At 26.0% G+C, this 16,128-nt stretch overlaps 2 protein-coding genes across 2 annotated transcripts; one reads left to right on the forward strand and one right to left on the reverse strand.

The window, feature by feature from the left end:
• The first annotated feature begins 5,216 nt into the window (after positions 1 to 5,216).
• On the forward strand, positions 5,217 to 6,811 carry LOC107943112 (ribosomal RNA-processing protein 14). The gene is made up of 2 exons (XM_041077296.1): positions 5,217 to 5,357; positions 5,575 to 6,811. Exon 2 carries the CDS (start codon positions 5,575 to 5,577, stop codon positions 6,610 to 6,612), a length of 1,038 nt encoding a protein of 345 aa, XP_040933230.1. The 5' UTR covers positions 5,217 to 5,357; the 3' UTR covers positions 6,613 to 6,811.
• Positions 6,812 to 7,735: 924 nt separating this feature from the next.
• On the reverse strand, positions 7,736 to 8,896 carry LOC107943113 (membrane protein PM19L). Its single transcript, XM_016876856.2, has 3 exons — positions 8,700 to 8,896; positions 8,439 to 8,616; positions 7,736 to 8,200 (listed from the first exon to the last, which is right to left on the reverse strand). Exons 1-3 carry the CDS (start codon positions 8,824 to 8,826, stop codon positions 7,966 to 7,968), a joined length of 540 nt encoding a protein of 179 aa, XP_016732345.1. The 5' UTR covers positions 8,827 to 8,896; the 3' UTR covers positions 7,736 to 7,965.
• Between the last annotated feature and the right edge of the window lie 7,232 nt (positions 8,897 to 16,128).

Genomic DNA, 16,128 nt, shown 5'->3' on the forward strand with positions numbered 1-16,128 from the left:
TGAGTTCTTGTGGTCGAGTTTTATTATTTACAATTGTGATGTATGGGTCTTTAGTCCCAACATGTACACATGTCATGGATGGGTTTTGTTAAGTTCTTCCTAATTTTCGTTTAATTCTTCAGTTTGTTGTGTTTTTTTTATTGATTTGTTTTAAGTTATAATAGATCATGTATATATTTGTAAATATATTATACTTATGAATGTATTGTATTTATAATAGTAAAACTTTCAAAAAGAAAATACTTTAGCTCGATGAAAATTCGTTTATTTCATATTTGAGTGGTTAACTTCAAAAGGCTTAACATGTCCAGTGGTACTTGTTTTTAATATGGTATTTGTATTCTTTGTCCAATATGATACTTTAATTTGACAAAAAAAATATACATCTTAATAGCCAATCATAATGATGTTAACTTTTTTTGTGTTTAATTTAAAATTTTTGGTTTATTTAATATTATTAATTTCGAATTTTTATTTTATTAATAGAATAAATTTAGTATTAATTATGAATTTTTAAAATTTTAAAAATACAATCTAATAATAGTAAAATTTTTAAATATTTAATTTTTTTATCAATTTAATCTTAATTAAATCTTAAAATCATTAATTTCAAGTGCCAAAATAACGAAAAATTAATGAAAGTTTACTATATGATAAAATAAACTTGGCGAAAAAAAATCTAATTTAATTTTCATATTCTCTTTCAAACAAATTAATTATTAATTATTGTAGATAAATAATAATAATCTCACGCTTAAATCACACTTTTGGGGTGTTTGGCACTATCGACTGGAATCCAAACAATGTTCCCTTTCTTTTAGACAAATTCTATCATCAAAAAAGAAAAAAAATAACAATAAAGTGAATTACCAAAACCCTAATACTCCTAAAGATAAACTAATTAATTATTTTTGAAAAAAAATTGTTCATCCTAATCTTTCATTTACAATATTAATTAAATAAATGAATGTAAGTGCTGGGTTCAAAGCTGTATTTTGACTTCCTAAATATCCAAAAACCTTTTATAATTTTTCCCACGAGTGTACCCAGATTTTTCCTTTTTTTCTTTCTTTCTATTTTATAGTTTCAAAATTCCGATATTTCATGTATTCATGTTATCATTTATATTAATAAATATATCATGCCATTCATATTTTATTGGATTAATATTACGAGTCGATCGAATATAAATTTAATTAAAAAATTAAATCATAAACATATAATATAATAAATTTCAAAAATTTTAACTTTATTTAATTTTTATATAAAATTTTAATAAATATATTTATTACGTAACCTTTTTCACCCACATTATCATATTTAAAATTATGAAATTTATAGCTTTAGTGTCAATTGGTCAATCTTGAATATTGAGTTTATCCTTTTATGTAATTATCTCTTTTTACACGCCTCCCACACGAGTTGGGTAGGCAAATATTGCCATCATCCTTTAACAATAATCCACTTTTCTTATTATTATTATATATTTGTTGCTGTAATTCCAAGCAAGAATTTTAAATATATAGAATTGAACGTTGCAGAGGAAGTCTCTTTTTGCTTTCTTTCTTTTTAATGTGAATAAGGGTGGAATCAAGTCTTCCATTAATATTATAGTTGAAATTGTTTTCTTTTATATACATACATTTTATTGCATCATTTTCATTTTCATTTTCATGTTTATATTTGTTTTAATTCTTATCGTATTTAATTTATTATGGACAATAACATATTATATCATCCCAAAAAAGCTCAAGCTCGGGATGATAACATCATCAATTGTTCAATCACCAAAAACTTCAATCCCAACCTAAGTTTGCAATATGCTTGTTGCTCATATATTTTGGAATCCATTACATGACACTCAATATTATAAATTTCTTGAAAAAATAAATAAATAATGTTTTCATGGATCGAGTCGGGTTTTGGGTGAACCTTAGCATGATATTAAAACATTTTATTATTGTTCAAGCTTGATTAGAAATATGAGACTTTTGCTTAAACACGCTCATTTTTTAAAATGGTTAACCCAAGTTTATTTCAAGCCCTCTTATATTGTTTTTAATTTGATATTTAATACTTTAATTTTATTTCTTTATTAAAAATTTGTATATAGTTATCTTAAAATTTTTCTATATTATAAATTACATAATATATATAAAAACATTATAATCTTAAAAAGGGTCGAGATCAAGCATTAAATGTTCAAACTATCCACAATTTGAACAGGCTTTTTTTTTTCTTTTCTATGCCTATTTTTAAGGCATAATTTTTTTTTCCTAAACCCTTTCAAAATTGAAGGGGCTATCAGTATTGAATAAACAACTCAACTCATGAATAAATCTAGTTTAAATCAAATCGTTAACATGCACTGAATTTTTTACAAAAGAATAATGATAACTGAATTTGGTTTTAACAAGCAAATTGAATTTTAAATTTTTTATACAATTAACTACCCATAATTAACTACCTATGCAGTTAAGTCTCCATCATCATTTCTACATATGTCTCACCAAAGAAGAAAAAGATTGATAAACTGAGCATAGACATTATGATTCATTGTAATTTCCAGAAATTTTTGTAACACCAATACAATTGTTTATGAACGCTGATTTAAAAACATTTTAGATCAAGATTGAGTTATCATATCATAAGACAATATTTAAAAATAAGGTTGCAATGAATAAATCTATAGAAAAACCCTTACGGTTCATTTTCGTAAGAAGTTGTGTTGCCTTTGAAAAAATCCCTGGATCATTATGTTATAACAGATATTATCAAACAAACAATTATTATCTGTCATTCTCTTAAACAACGATATGCTTCATCTGGCAATATCTATTTACACAATTCATTAATTATTATGCAATATGTGAACACGTTAGGTTTTAGACTACTGATTGAGAGTTGATAAAATAACTCATTGCAACTTCGGTATGCCCAACTTTACACAAGCCATCAATTATAATGGTATGAGAGATGATATCGAGTTGCAACACACTATTCCGTATTTCTTTAAAAAAAACAATATCACTTCGAGTTTACCTTTTTTGCATAAACCATCCAGCAAAATCGAATATATCACCAGATCTGGAACTTGTCAAGAAACAATATAATCTTTTTCCAAAGTTCATATGCAGTTGAAACTCTTCCTAACCCATACATGCCTTGCATTAGACTGTTGTATGCGACAACATCATATTTTAATTAATTATTTATTTTTGATAAAAAAGTATTTTATATTGAATTAATGGAAATAACTTTAAAAAATATAAAATTCTATTAAAAAAAGTTAAAAATAGATGAAATGAACAGATTTGAACCGGTGCAATTTGGTTGGATTTAATTTTTTGGAATTGGGTTCGTTTTATAAAAACTAAAATATTATATAGTAATCGATTTTTTAAAAATTAAATTGTTATATAAGTCAAATTAAATTAAAAGTTGAATCCGTGAGTGTTAATTGATAATTATAATTGTTTGCCATCCAAATTGGATTGCAAAAAAATTGGGTGATTAAGAGCTAACCCTAAAACAAATTCTATGATAAACAGCAATCATAACCTTTTTTTTTTTTTAAATCTGAGTTGACCGAATTTTGAAGCGTGGAAACTAAGGGCAAATTAATATTATATATATTGGTAATTGATGAGCTTTAATCCAAACCAAATGCAGATCACGAACCGAGCCTTCAACTTATGACTTTCTTTGGTCCATTGGCTCACAACTAATTATTGATGTTTATCATATACGTGGCTCCCTCCGTGCATTCAAGGTATTTGAATAGATTAAGTTATCAATTTATTAATTTAATTGATTCAATTAAATAAATTACAAAAAATTTAAAATTTTGATTTAATCAATTTATGTTGATTTTTAAATTAATTAATTCAATACCTTTTTTAAATTGATATCTCGATGAATTCTCCATCTAATATGGTTGAAGTAACCTTGCTTGCTTGTATTTACCAATACATGTATGTTTCTTTATACTAATTTGAATTTATAAATATATTAGATTTTTATATTTTTCAAAAAATATTAGTATTTTATATATACAGTTTCTTCTTTTTTTGAAAACATCTTATTTATCAAAGCTATTTTTAATTATCATAAATTTTTAATTAATTTTGGCCTATAAATAGTAAAAGGATAAATTTCAAAACTATACATGAACTTTGAACAAATGTGCATAGTTATACATAAACTTTAGTTTTATGCATTTTTTTACATGATAATTTTTATTTGATTCAAATTTCATAAATCAATTACACGATTACCATTATAGAACCATTTTACGTTTACATATTATACACACAAATAATATATTTATCTAATATATAAATAAATTGATATATTTCTTTTTTTAAATATATATAATTGAATCAAAATTAAAATTTTATGCATACCTTCAAAATTTTTAAGTATATAATTACACCAAATCAAAACTCACGTATCAAATTGTGCAGTAAACCAAAATTACTATGTAGTAAATTAAAAATATATTAAATAAGAGTAAAACTGACGGATTTATAAATTAAATAATTAAAAATAATTTGGCCCTAAGCCCAAGACTTAGTTTAATTTAATGTTTTTAAGTTTTTTTTTTTACTTTATTCTATATTTTGTTGCCGCTTCAAATAGAAAAAGCCAAGCCATCAAGTATATGTATGAATGGGTTACATTCGAATATAAATAGTAAAATAAATATGAAAAATAATAAATATATAAATTGATACATCATATTTTAGTTGACACAGGTGAAATAACTTCAAATATATTTGCACATGTGCCGTAATTAGATTAGAAGTGTACATAATTTGGATTTACTCATTTAGGTTTATATTTTTTAACTTAGGGCCAATTTGATTTGTTTTATCATTTGGAAATAATAAAAAATAAAAAATAATTTTATATTAATATTTATCAATTTATAATTAAGTTTAATTTTTTTATTTTTTAAATAATAAAATAAATCGTTTAAATAAATTAAATTCGAGCCTAAGAATGGTATGAAACAACCTCAACCCAATCCGTTACACCTTCACTTCCAAATGATAGAAGTGTCATAAACTGACATATAATAGAAAAGTGAATAAAATGACTAATGAAAAGCCTTAATTGGAATAATAATACAATTTGAGGACTTAATTATAACGTTGTAAACTTTAAAAGATCATTTTAGAATTGAGCTATAGTTTAGAGGGAGTATGTTGCTATTAACCCTAAAATTGTATATCTGAAAGGTTTTCTAGGATTTTCACCTTTAAAATTTCCCCAACTCTCTTTCGCACATCCCGCCGCCAAACAAGCCTTCTCTCGTCTTCAAGTTTTTCCGACAGACCAGGCGATTAAATAAGGTAAAATCTTGGAACCCTAAACTTAATTTGAAGGTTAGTTTCTTGATTCGTATGATTTTGTGCTATTTGTGGTCGCGATTCGCTGCTATTTTGATGTGAAATTTATGGTCTTAATCGGTGGCGGACGGCGCCGCGAAGTCGCTATGCCGCCGTTGTTTGGAACCCTTAATTTTTCATGGTTTAAAACAAAATCTTTTCTTTTTTAATTTTTATGCAGATGGTGAAGAAAAAGGAAAGAACTTTAAATGAGACCGAATCATCAATTGATTTGAAGTCATTGATTCATGAAAATGCTTTGTTCTTTGACAAATTGGTTGAGTTAATCCCTGCTAGGTTTTATTTACCTGATGAAAAGGATAAACCTTGGTTTCAGGGTCTCAGCAAGGCCGAAAAGGCTTCTGCTAAAAAACAATCTAGAGAAAACATTAAGAAAGCTAGGAGAGATAGGTTAGATCCTGAGAAATCATCAAAAACAACTCTCGATTTGTTGAAAGAGAATATAGAGAAGGAGAAATCGGGTAAAGATAGTGATGCTGAAGAGGAAGAAGTCGAGGTTAGACCTATAATGCCCGATGTAGTTGATGAACGGTCGGTGACTTATGAAGAACTTAGGGAAAGGCTTCGTAAGAAAATCGAAGAGCTTCGGGGTGGTAGAAATAGTTCGGGTTCAGAGAAGAAGAAGAATGAGAGGAATGATAAGAAGGGTAAGAAGCGAAAGAGGGATAACGGAGCTGAAGAAAAGAAAGTTGATACAACGGCTAATGAAAAGGATAATGTAGAGAAGGATGTTGAAGAGGCTGCAAAGGAACTTACTTTTAGTCGTGTTAAACTTGGGGACGAAGATAAACATGGGAAGAAGAAGAGAAAACTTTCAAAGTTAAAGGAGCTTGAAAATGCAATGAAATTAGAAGCAGCTAAGAAAGATCCCGAGAAAGGTGAGGTTATCGCGAAGAAGCATTCATGGAAGGCAGCAATGGATAGAGCTGCCGGGATTAAGGTTCACGATGATCCAAAATTGTTGAAACAAAGTATACAGAAGGAGAAAAAGAGGCATAAGAAGAATGCTGAGAAGTGGAGCGAGAGAGTTGAAACAACCCAGAAGTTGAAAGTGGAGAAACAACAGAAGAGATCGGAGAATATAGCGGACAAGATTCACCAGAAGAAGATGCGACGCATTGCGAAGAGGGAGAAGAAGCTGTTGCGACCTGGGTTTGAAGGTCGCAAAGAGGGTTTTATTAATGAAGGGTCAAGTTAAGGTTCCTGTTTTTCTTTCAATTTTCTGCATAGCCTGTGGCTTTAACTAATCTGTTCCTTTTCTGATGGTAAGATTACATGTTAGGAATGCTGTTCTTACAATTGCTTTCCCTTCTGTTTTCTTTTTCCACCTAGAGAAAATGGTTGAATGTTGTTCACAAACTGAATTTGAGTTAATATACGGGAAAAATGTTTGATTCTCTTTGTTTTATGGCCCTATTGAAAGTTGTCTCCTATGAGCTTCAATGGTAAAAATACCATGGAAGCGTCTGACTTAGTAGTGTAACTTTTGTTGATGTACATTTGTTGATGTACAAAGACAGGTTCTTAATGGTAGAAGTGAATAGAAAATTTAACAAAAATTATTTTGTTTTTGTTCCAACGAATGGGGACTAATGATAAATGCAATTTGACATCTACTATAAGGACCGAATGTCATTATACTGAGCTTCTCAATTTAATAGCTCCTGACATAACTTATTATTATAGTACCTAACAAATAACCAATAATTTGGGTTGTTTTAGTCATGGATTCAAGAAAATGTGGCAAGATTGACCGGCACTGGGTCTTTATGAGTATCCAATTTGAATTTCACCATATTTTAATCCAATATGGTTGGATGAATTTTAGTATAGAAACTTCACAAAGAAAATAGGTAAGATTGGATCAATGAAAGAATACTATGATACTCACTTTTCATTAGTGTCCATAAATCTTGGAAAAGAAAAAATGTCATTTATGGCATGTTGTGTTGGTTAGCTTGGCTTGTTCTCTTGGTTGTTTTTGAGGCATTTAGTCGTTTATTATGGATGACATCATTTATAGTTTACCTTTTTGAAAATTTAGTCCAATTAGTTGATGAAAATCTCTCTGACAAGCTTAGTGAAGCACCTTAAAAGTGCTTATTGCTCACTGCACATGGCTTGGTCCAATTTATTCATTCATCTTTCCATATTTAAAGAGGTGATGTTTAATCGTTTGGCTTGTTTAGCAATAAGTCCGGATCAAGTTAACTCCCAAAGTTTAGTTGAATATCACTAGTCTCGATTTTACTAAGCGATCCAATTAGTCCCTCTGCTTCTAAATATCATACTATTAAAAAGAATCATTTTGTTAGAAAACGAAAACAAAAGCCACAGAAAATGTTCCATTAGAAAAGACCAGAAACATTACAAACCAGATAAGCTGCAAATCCCTGTATCATCTTCACATACATCAAAGGAAGATGAAAAGATCACCCCCAACCATACTTACATTAACTAAATTTAGAAAAAGGAACGAGCTGATTATTACTCGCTATCAAACAACAAAACCAAATTACATATTTTAGCTAGTTTTAAACTACAGTCCCTTTCAGACCCTAGATCCAGTTACAGCAGTGCCGGTCTTGTGCCCTGGTTCATCCCCCGGTGCATGCATCCCATAGTCGGAATCTCGATACCCTGGTCCGTACCGACTGCTGAACACACCGGCATGGATCAACAACACATACAAAAGTTGAGTGAATGCAAGGATTATTATGAATGCTTCAAGTATCCTCAACCTCCATCCTCTCCATCCTCCTATATTTATATGCTTACAAGCAAACCTGCAAACATATGTTATATCTCCCTAGTCAGTAAAAGTACCATAAATCCCTTATGTCAAATTACACGTTAATCTAAGAACACATTTTTGTTAAAAAAATTATTTAAACCAAAAAATGACAATAAATTGGATAAAATTTTTAATAAAAAGGTGAGTTTGATCTTTAATCTGAAGTAAAATGGTTGCTTTATTCAGAAAATGCATCGAATAGAAAATAAAATGAGAATCAAAAGGTTCACCCAAAGGCTAATGCAGTTAGAGCCCAAGCAATAAGTGCAGAAGAACCAGCTGCAGCCAAACTATCACTTCTCCATGACCTAATATGATGACCACCTGCAAATTTTGATACTATACCCACCACAGCAGCCAAGATTGAAAAGGTTAAAAAGAAACCTGTTGCTCCATTCCCACCCATACCTGTAAAAAATAACAATGTTACGATCGTTATTTTACGATTTTTCGACTCATTTTCGATCGAAAAACAATGAAACAAACTTTACTTGGATGAGCAGTTTGGCCATTGATAAACCTATTAATACACCAACTAGCAAATCCCAACACAATGAAATACATGATCAGGTTAAGGAACAACAAAGGAGCTGCTGCGTTTCTTCCTACAGTAGCCATTTTCTTCTTTTCAGACAAAAAACTGTAAAGACAAGATACTGTTTTTGTTGTGTAAAAAGAACAAGTGATGGAGTAAAGGGAATGGTGAGATTAATATAGAGGAAGGTAATGGTGTGAAAAAAAGGTGAAAAAAACATACGTGTAAATCAGTGAAGCTATGCATGAGGAGAAAGAGGAAACAGGTGGAAGGACACTTGTCGAAAATGGTGATTACGGTTCAAATGGATGGGGTTTTTTAATATTTAAAATCTAGAAAGTTAAAGATATTGGAGGAGACGGTGTGTGATATATATCCAGTTTGCTGTTGTAGAGAATAATATTTAGTATATACTATACAACCTATTACATTCATCCATCTTTTTTCTTGTTTTCTATACCTTATTTATGAGTTAAAAATAAGGTAGATTATATTATGAGATTAAATTATTAGTTTATATTTTTGTTAATAAATCTTCTACAACTCACTTTCTTTTCATGAAACTATTATGAACATCACAAATCTACAAACAAAAATCCAAACAGTTTTCTTCTCCAATTTCCAACACTAACCGTCAGATCAACTTAGATCTAAGGTATGATCTTCTAGTCAACAATAGATACTGATTCACTGCACCGATTGTCGAATTATCATTTAGAGCTCGCTAGTCAAATTTTTTTTTAAAAAATATTAACTTAATAACTTAAATAAAAACTTTCGAATAATTTAATAACTATTTTGTAACTTTTTAAATATTTCACTAATAATTTAATAACATTAGTTGTAGTTTTTTCAAAAATATATTATTATCATTAATATTGTGGGTCCCATTTATAATAAATAAACACCTTAAAGTTAAAGGATCAGTAAAGCAAGTAGCACTTTACTACATTAATGAAAAAAAATATATTATATTAAGTATCAATGCAATGGTTAAAGTTTTTATATTCACAACTTCGCATCTGAAAAATTAGAATTTAAATTTTGATATTGTCACCTCCCGTACTATAATTTATATTTAAGGTAGTGAATATCATATCTTGCATGTAAGTATATTATTGTTATTCTTGATACTAATATATATCAATATTAATATGTTTAAGCATATCATTTTAACATATATTTATAATTTAATTTTATCTCTTTAAAATATTATATATTATACATATATAAATATATCTCAATTACATCAATTTAAATATATTTATATGTAAATATAAGTTTTAAAAATATTAATTATTCAATCATTTAAGTTAATAATTATATTTTAAAATTTAAATGTAATTATAATAAAAAATATTTTTTAAAATTTTTAAAAAATTAAAAGGTGGGTTTAAAAATGTTGTTCCTTTAAAAAAATATATCTTTTATGTCATTTGATACGCGAAATGATATGTGCTAACCAATTGCGGTACAATATTAGCTACCATGATTGTGTAAAAAAGAAGTATAAAGATGTAGTATAAATAATTTATTTTTTAAGATAAATGAAAAAAAAACATTTATAATATATAAATGCTTGTTGTTTGTTTTGTATAAGTAATATAATTTTAAAATTTATTAACTTTTATTGAACAAAATATATATTTGAATGTTATTTTTATTTTGATCAGTTTGGTGAAATTTGGTTATTAACATGGTAGTCAGTATCATATTGAAATTCTTATCAGACAAAATAATTATTTAAAAATGACACATGGCAACATCTTAAAATGAAGTAATTAAATTAATTAATTGAATTGAAAAAGTTAAGGTGTCAAATTATGACAAAATTAAAGTGTTGAGTTTAAATCTAAAATGAAAGAACTATAAGAATTAAAAATGAAATTTAACCATTAATTTTGACATGTGTCATGAAGTAAGGCCTTAGAGTTTTTTTTTTTTTTGAAAGGTAGAAATTTCTTTTTATATGTAGTAATATGGATCTAATAAATAAAATTGTAACACTTTTCCCTTTTGAAAGTACAAACTATTAAATATGGATCAACTTATTAAAAAATTGAAGAAATAAAGTAATAAAAATTCTAAATGACCCATGATTTGTTTATTGTTTCGATTAGAAATATTGAATCATAAAAATGGTGTGAACATCATTTTTGGTTAGTTAGTTTATGCATGCCATTAAGCTTTGGGTATCTATAAATGTTATTTATATCTATATATTTGATATATTGCTGATAATTAAATTGGTAAATGTGAAAAAGTCACATCATAATAAATAATAATGAGTTGTCGGTTGAGTTTAACTCGATTGTCATTGACACTATTGCCAATATAATAGGACGAGGGTTCAAGTGCGTTGAAAAGCATTATCTTTGATAAGAATATGGTAATCTCTTCCAAATTTATTCATAGACTTTAAGAATACATAATATTTATACAGCAATAGTCACACATGATTAGGAAAGATGTATAATATATTTCTAAATATATGCTTAAAAGATATATAATATATTTAGATATTCCTAAAAATAATATTCCATAATAATATCCTAACACCCTTCAAGTTGAACTCACAAAACAAAGAAAAAACTTTAGGATGATAAACATCTAAGCTCAATAGCAAGGTCTTCAGCCACTTGAACTCACAAGTGACAAAAGACATATACCTATACTCAGCCTCAGCGAAAGACCGAGAAAGCATATCTATCACCACCAACTCATTTACTCAAATGTGGCAAGAAAACAACAAACGCAGGTGACCAAATCAAAGGGTACTTTGAGGCACTCATTGATTCCTCATCACATCAGTTACCCTTCTTGCAACAACTACTTCTTTAACAGTCTGTGGATAATCCATACTAACCAATTCATCATCTAATGCATTCAAACGCCTCAAAGATAGTGCGACACCAATAGCATAAGCTCAGTCATCGAAATTGTTGAGCTTTAATCGAATAGGAGTAATAAACTCACCGGGTCGATCTTGAGGACCAAGGAAAAAGAGAGAGTTAGGTTCAATTTTAGGTTGTGATGATGATGATGAAGTAGAATCATCGTCGACCATTGAGAACAATGAAAAAACCAAAAAAAAATTATTTTAAAAGGTGGACTATAGTCAGCTCGAAAGTTGACACCATCAGGCAAAACAAAAAATAAGAAGCAAACAACTTGGAGAAAAAAGAAAAAGAAAAAAGAGGAACCTAAGCTCTTAATACTATGATAAGAATAGGGTAATCCCTTTCAATCATATTTATAGACCTCAAAAGTATACATAATATTTATACCACAATAGTCACATAGGAATTGGATAGATATATAATATATTCCTAAATATATGCCTAAAAAAATCCCACAATAATATCCTAACAATCTTCATATTTAAGGATTGTTAGAGGTTATGAATAGTTCTAAACATTGTATAAAAAAGATAATTTATTAATTGAATAAAAAATTTGTGTAGTAAAACATTCGTATATAAATTTCGTCAATTTAAAAATGTTATTATACCAATATTTATTATTTTCTTAAAAATAAAATTTTAAAGTATTTTTTAACTAAGTTGATGTATAATTAACTCGTGACACTAATTCAATGAATGATTTTATAATAGTATTAGGTTATGACACACTATTACGTGGTTGATTTTTTTTAAAATAAATTAATTTTTTATAAAAAATTGATAAACTTTGGTTGAAATGATAAAGTTACAAATATATTGTATATGTTCAAATCCTAATATGTGCTAGTATTATTCTAAATTTAATTTAAGTTTTATATATTCTATATAAATTATATATATAAAAAAACACTCTAATAATACTGCTTGTTACTTTGTTAAATAATATATTTTTATTTATTTTTTAATTAAATTAATATTTGATTCACTTGTAACACCCTCAATCGAATATATTAAAATATATATATATTTATACATATATTAAAAATTAAATAGGTCTTTTAATGTGGCAAATGCTCAACAACTTTATAGGTAGATTCAAGTTGGCTTCACGTCTGACTTTAAAGCAAATTTACCAATTATTTTTAAAAATATAATTTTAGTATTTTTTTTCCAATTTAATTTAAAATGGTAAAGAAATTAGAGTATTTATCAATAATTTTAATTTTTTAACTTTTTAAAACTTTCCTATCAAATCATTTTTATATAATAAAGCTTCATTCATTCAATAAAAAAATTTTGACTTATCATTTCAGGTGTAGTGAAAAAAACGTAAATAAAGAATAAAAAACTCTAAATTAATTAAAACTTTCAAACATAATTAGAATATTTTATGTAATATATTTTTAACATCAACTTGAGACAAATTTTAAATTTAGAGGTAGGTCAAATAGTCCAATAGGCCTAACTCGAGACCTAGCCAAAAAATTTACCTCAAATTGAGCAAAAACAGATTTAAATAATAAAATATTTTAAATTTAATTATTAAAATATTTAAAAATTAATATAAAATTATATTTTAAACAATGAAATTAGTTTTTGAATCAAATTAAAACAGACAAAAAATAAATCTAAAAATATCACGAAATAAATATAATTTAATTTAATTTAATTTGACTCGATCCAATTTAAATAAAATTATTTTCCAATACAAATCAAAATATATAATGATAAAAGATGGGGGAATTCTCCTCGAATACGGTAAAAGGTTTGAACTTTATATTCTCAATTTTTGAAGAGAGAAATTACATTAAAGTGAACTTAATTCAATATTTTATGTACCAACTTGATGGTTGTTCACAAATGCCTCGAAATTATCATCCAAATTTTAAATTGATTAATATATATTAAAGTACGAATTTAAAAAATAAATTAATAAAAATATTAAAAACAATGTATCAATATATTATATTACCAAAAGAATATTAAATTAAATATTAAATATTAAGTATTCATGTTTTATTTTATTTTTTATGTCGTTGTTATATTTAAGGTATGACATATTAATAATTCGTTCTATATATTAACATTATATTAGACATATCACACATATATGTTACATATATTACCCATCATCATGTGATAATACTAAAAGTATATATTATTGCAACGATGAAATTAGTGGGGTTGGCAGGGCTCTGACCCTCTAAAAAAAAAAAATTTATATAGTTTTTTTTAAAATTTTTAAAATTTTAAAATAGTAAAAGTAAAATTATATTTTGACCCTTCCTAAAAATATAAAAAATTTAATTTAATTTTAAAAAAAGCATAAATATATAGTCTATTAAAATGGTAAAATTACAATTTTTTTATCATAAAAATTATAATTTAATTTCAGCCTCTTAAAAACAAATTTGATTTCGCCCATGTATGATTGATCATCATGTGTTAGTGTAACTTTTTTTCAATTTACAAATTTTATTTTGATAGGTGTGAATTTTGTAATAAATAATTATTTTAGATAAAAAAATCTTTTCGGTCTTTCTTAAATTTGAAATCGAGTAAATTGGTCTCTCTAAAAAAGTCAAAGCAATTTAATCACGGTCAATTTCAAAAGTGAGCAAGTAAAGACAATTAATTACGATGTTGATATCTTCCATCAATTGTATATGATTTTGATTGGTTTAGTAATAAGTTTAGCCCCTGAAGTTTACACATTCTATTAATTTGGTCATAATTTAACAATGTTATCTCATAACATTTGTGTAAATGTTGAGGCTGAATTTGTTAATTTTTTTAATAATTAAAATCAAAATGATAAAATATGTAAACATTAAAGGCTAAAAGTCTTATTATACCAATCAAAATTATGTACAATTGACGGAAGACATAATGTCGTGCTTAATTATCATTGGTTGATCACTTTTAAAATCGACGGAGATTAAATTACTTTAATTTTTCTTAAAAAAGACAAATTTACTCAATTTTAAAATGAAAAGAAATTAGATAACCATATATATTAATATTTCTAATTAATGTTTTTGTTTATTTTAGAACTTTGCTTCCATTTTTTTAGTAAAATCAAGGTATATTTTTTAGAAAATATTTTACCATCATTAAAACTTCTCCAATAATGATTTAAAATTAAAATTATTGTTCAAAGCTTTTTACTACTTAAAAATATACTTAAAATATTTTAAATATATTTAAAAATAGTATTTATTCATTTAAAATTCATATATATATATAATATCCAACATTTTCAAGATTTACGTTTGAAACTCTTGTCTACTTATTTAACCTTTAAATATTTTAATATATTAAAAACATTAATTTGAAATTAATATATATGTTAAATTTAAAATTATTTTCTTAAATTTAAAAAATATACATAACATATTATGAAATGAAAGAACAAACAGAAAAAAAAACAAGAGAAATAAAAAAGCAAATGAGAATAATGTATTTTTATTCATCAATAAGATGTTTATAATATTTCTCAAAAGTTTATATTTATAGACATAAAAAGTATAAATGAAATAAAACACTGTTTAAAATTACTTCTTATATTATTCAAAAAATTAATCAAAAAAATATAAAATAATTTAACACGTTTTATTTTATATATACAATCAACCCTTGCACCGTAATTGTAAACAACTAATTATATAAACATGGAAATACTTATTTAGCATAACATTTATTTAATTTTTAATTGAACCGGTATTACTTGATTCGTGGCGTTACACAATATAGATTTTTAGCTAAATTGGCGCTATTTGATTTGTGATATTAACTTAGTCAATCATAGCTATCTATTTTTGTTTGATTTTTAACTAAATTGATTGCTTGATTCCTGGCGTAAATTCTATCATACACGATATATATTTTTAACTGAACTGGTGTTATTTGATTCGTAATATTTAGTCAACTTAATTATCTTTTATATTTATATTATATTAATTTTGAATATGTTATATTTTAAGACGAAATTGGTAACTTTGTCTAAAATATAATTACATAAAGATTGAAAATATATTAATAACAGTATTATATTATTTGGTATAAAGTTTTATTCAATTTAATTTTATATTTAGCGGAATTGGTGTTAGGTGATTCATTGTTGTCAACTCTGTATTACTTAATTTGTGATATTTATTTAATTAAATTGCGGGCAATAAAAAAGATAATTTAAAATTTTAAAAATATATTATATTAAATTTTTAAGTATTTGGTATAAATTGATATTACTTGATTTAATGGCATTAATGTAATCGTTTGTACGACAGCTCATGTATACTTCATTGCTGATGTAGATATTTTTTTATATTTTATGATTTTTAAAATTTTAATTTTTTTCATAAAATACATACAGACTGTTATGCGAATTATCACTTCAGTGCTATTAAATTTTTAACGGTTGAATCAACTTTTCATATATATATAAATTAAGGACCTAGATGATAAAGGAAAAAAAAATAGAGCC

Source organism: Gossypium hirsutum, chromosome A09 (assembly GCF_007990345.1).
Source record: "Gossypium hirsutum isolate 1008001.06 chromosome A09, Gossypium_hirsutum_v2.1, whole genome shotgun sequence".
In the NCBI taxonomy this organism is placed as follows: Eukaryota; Viridiplantae; Streptophyta; class Magnoliopsida; order Malvales; family Malvaceae; genus Gossypium; species Gossypium hirsutum.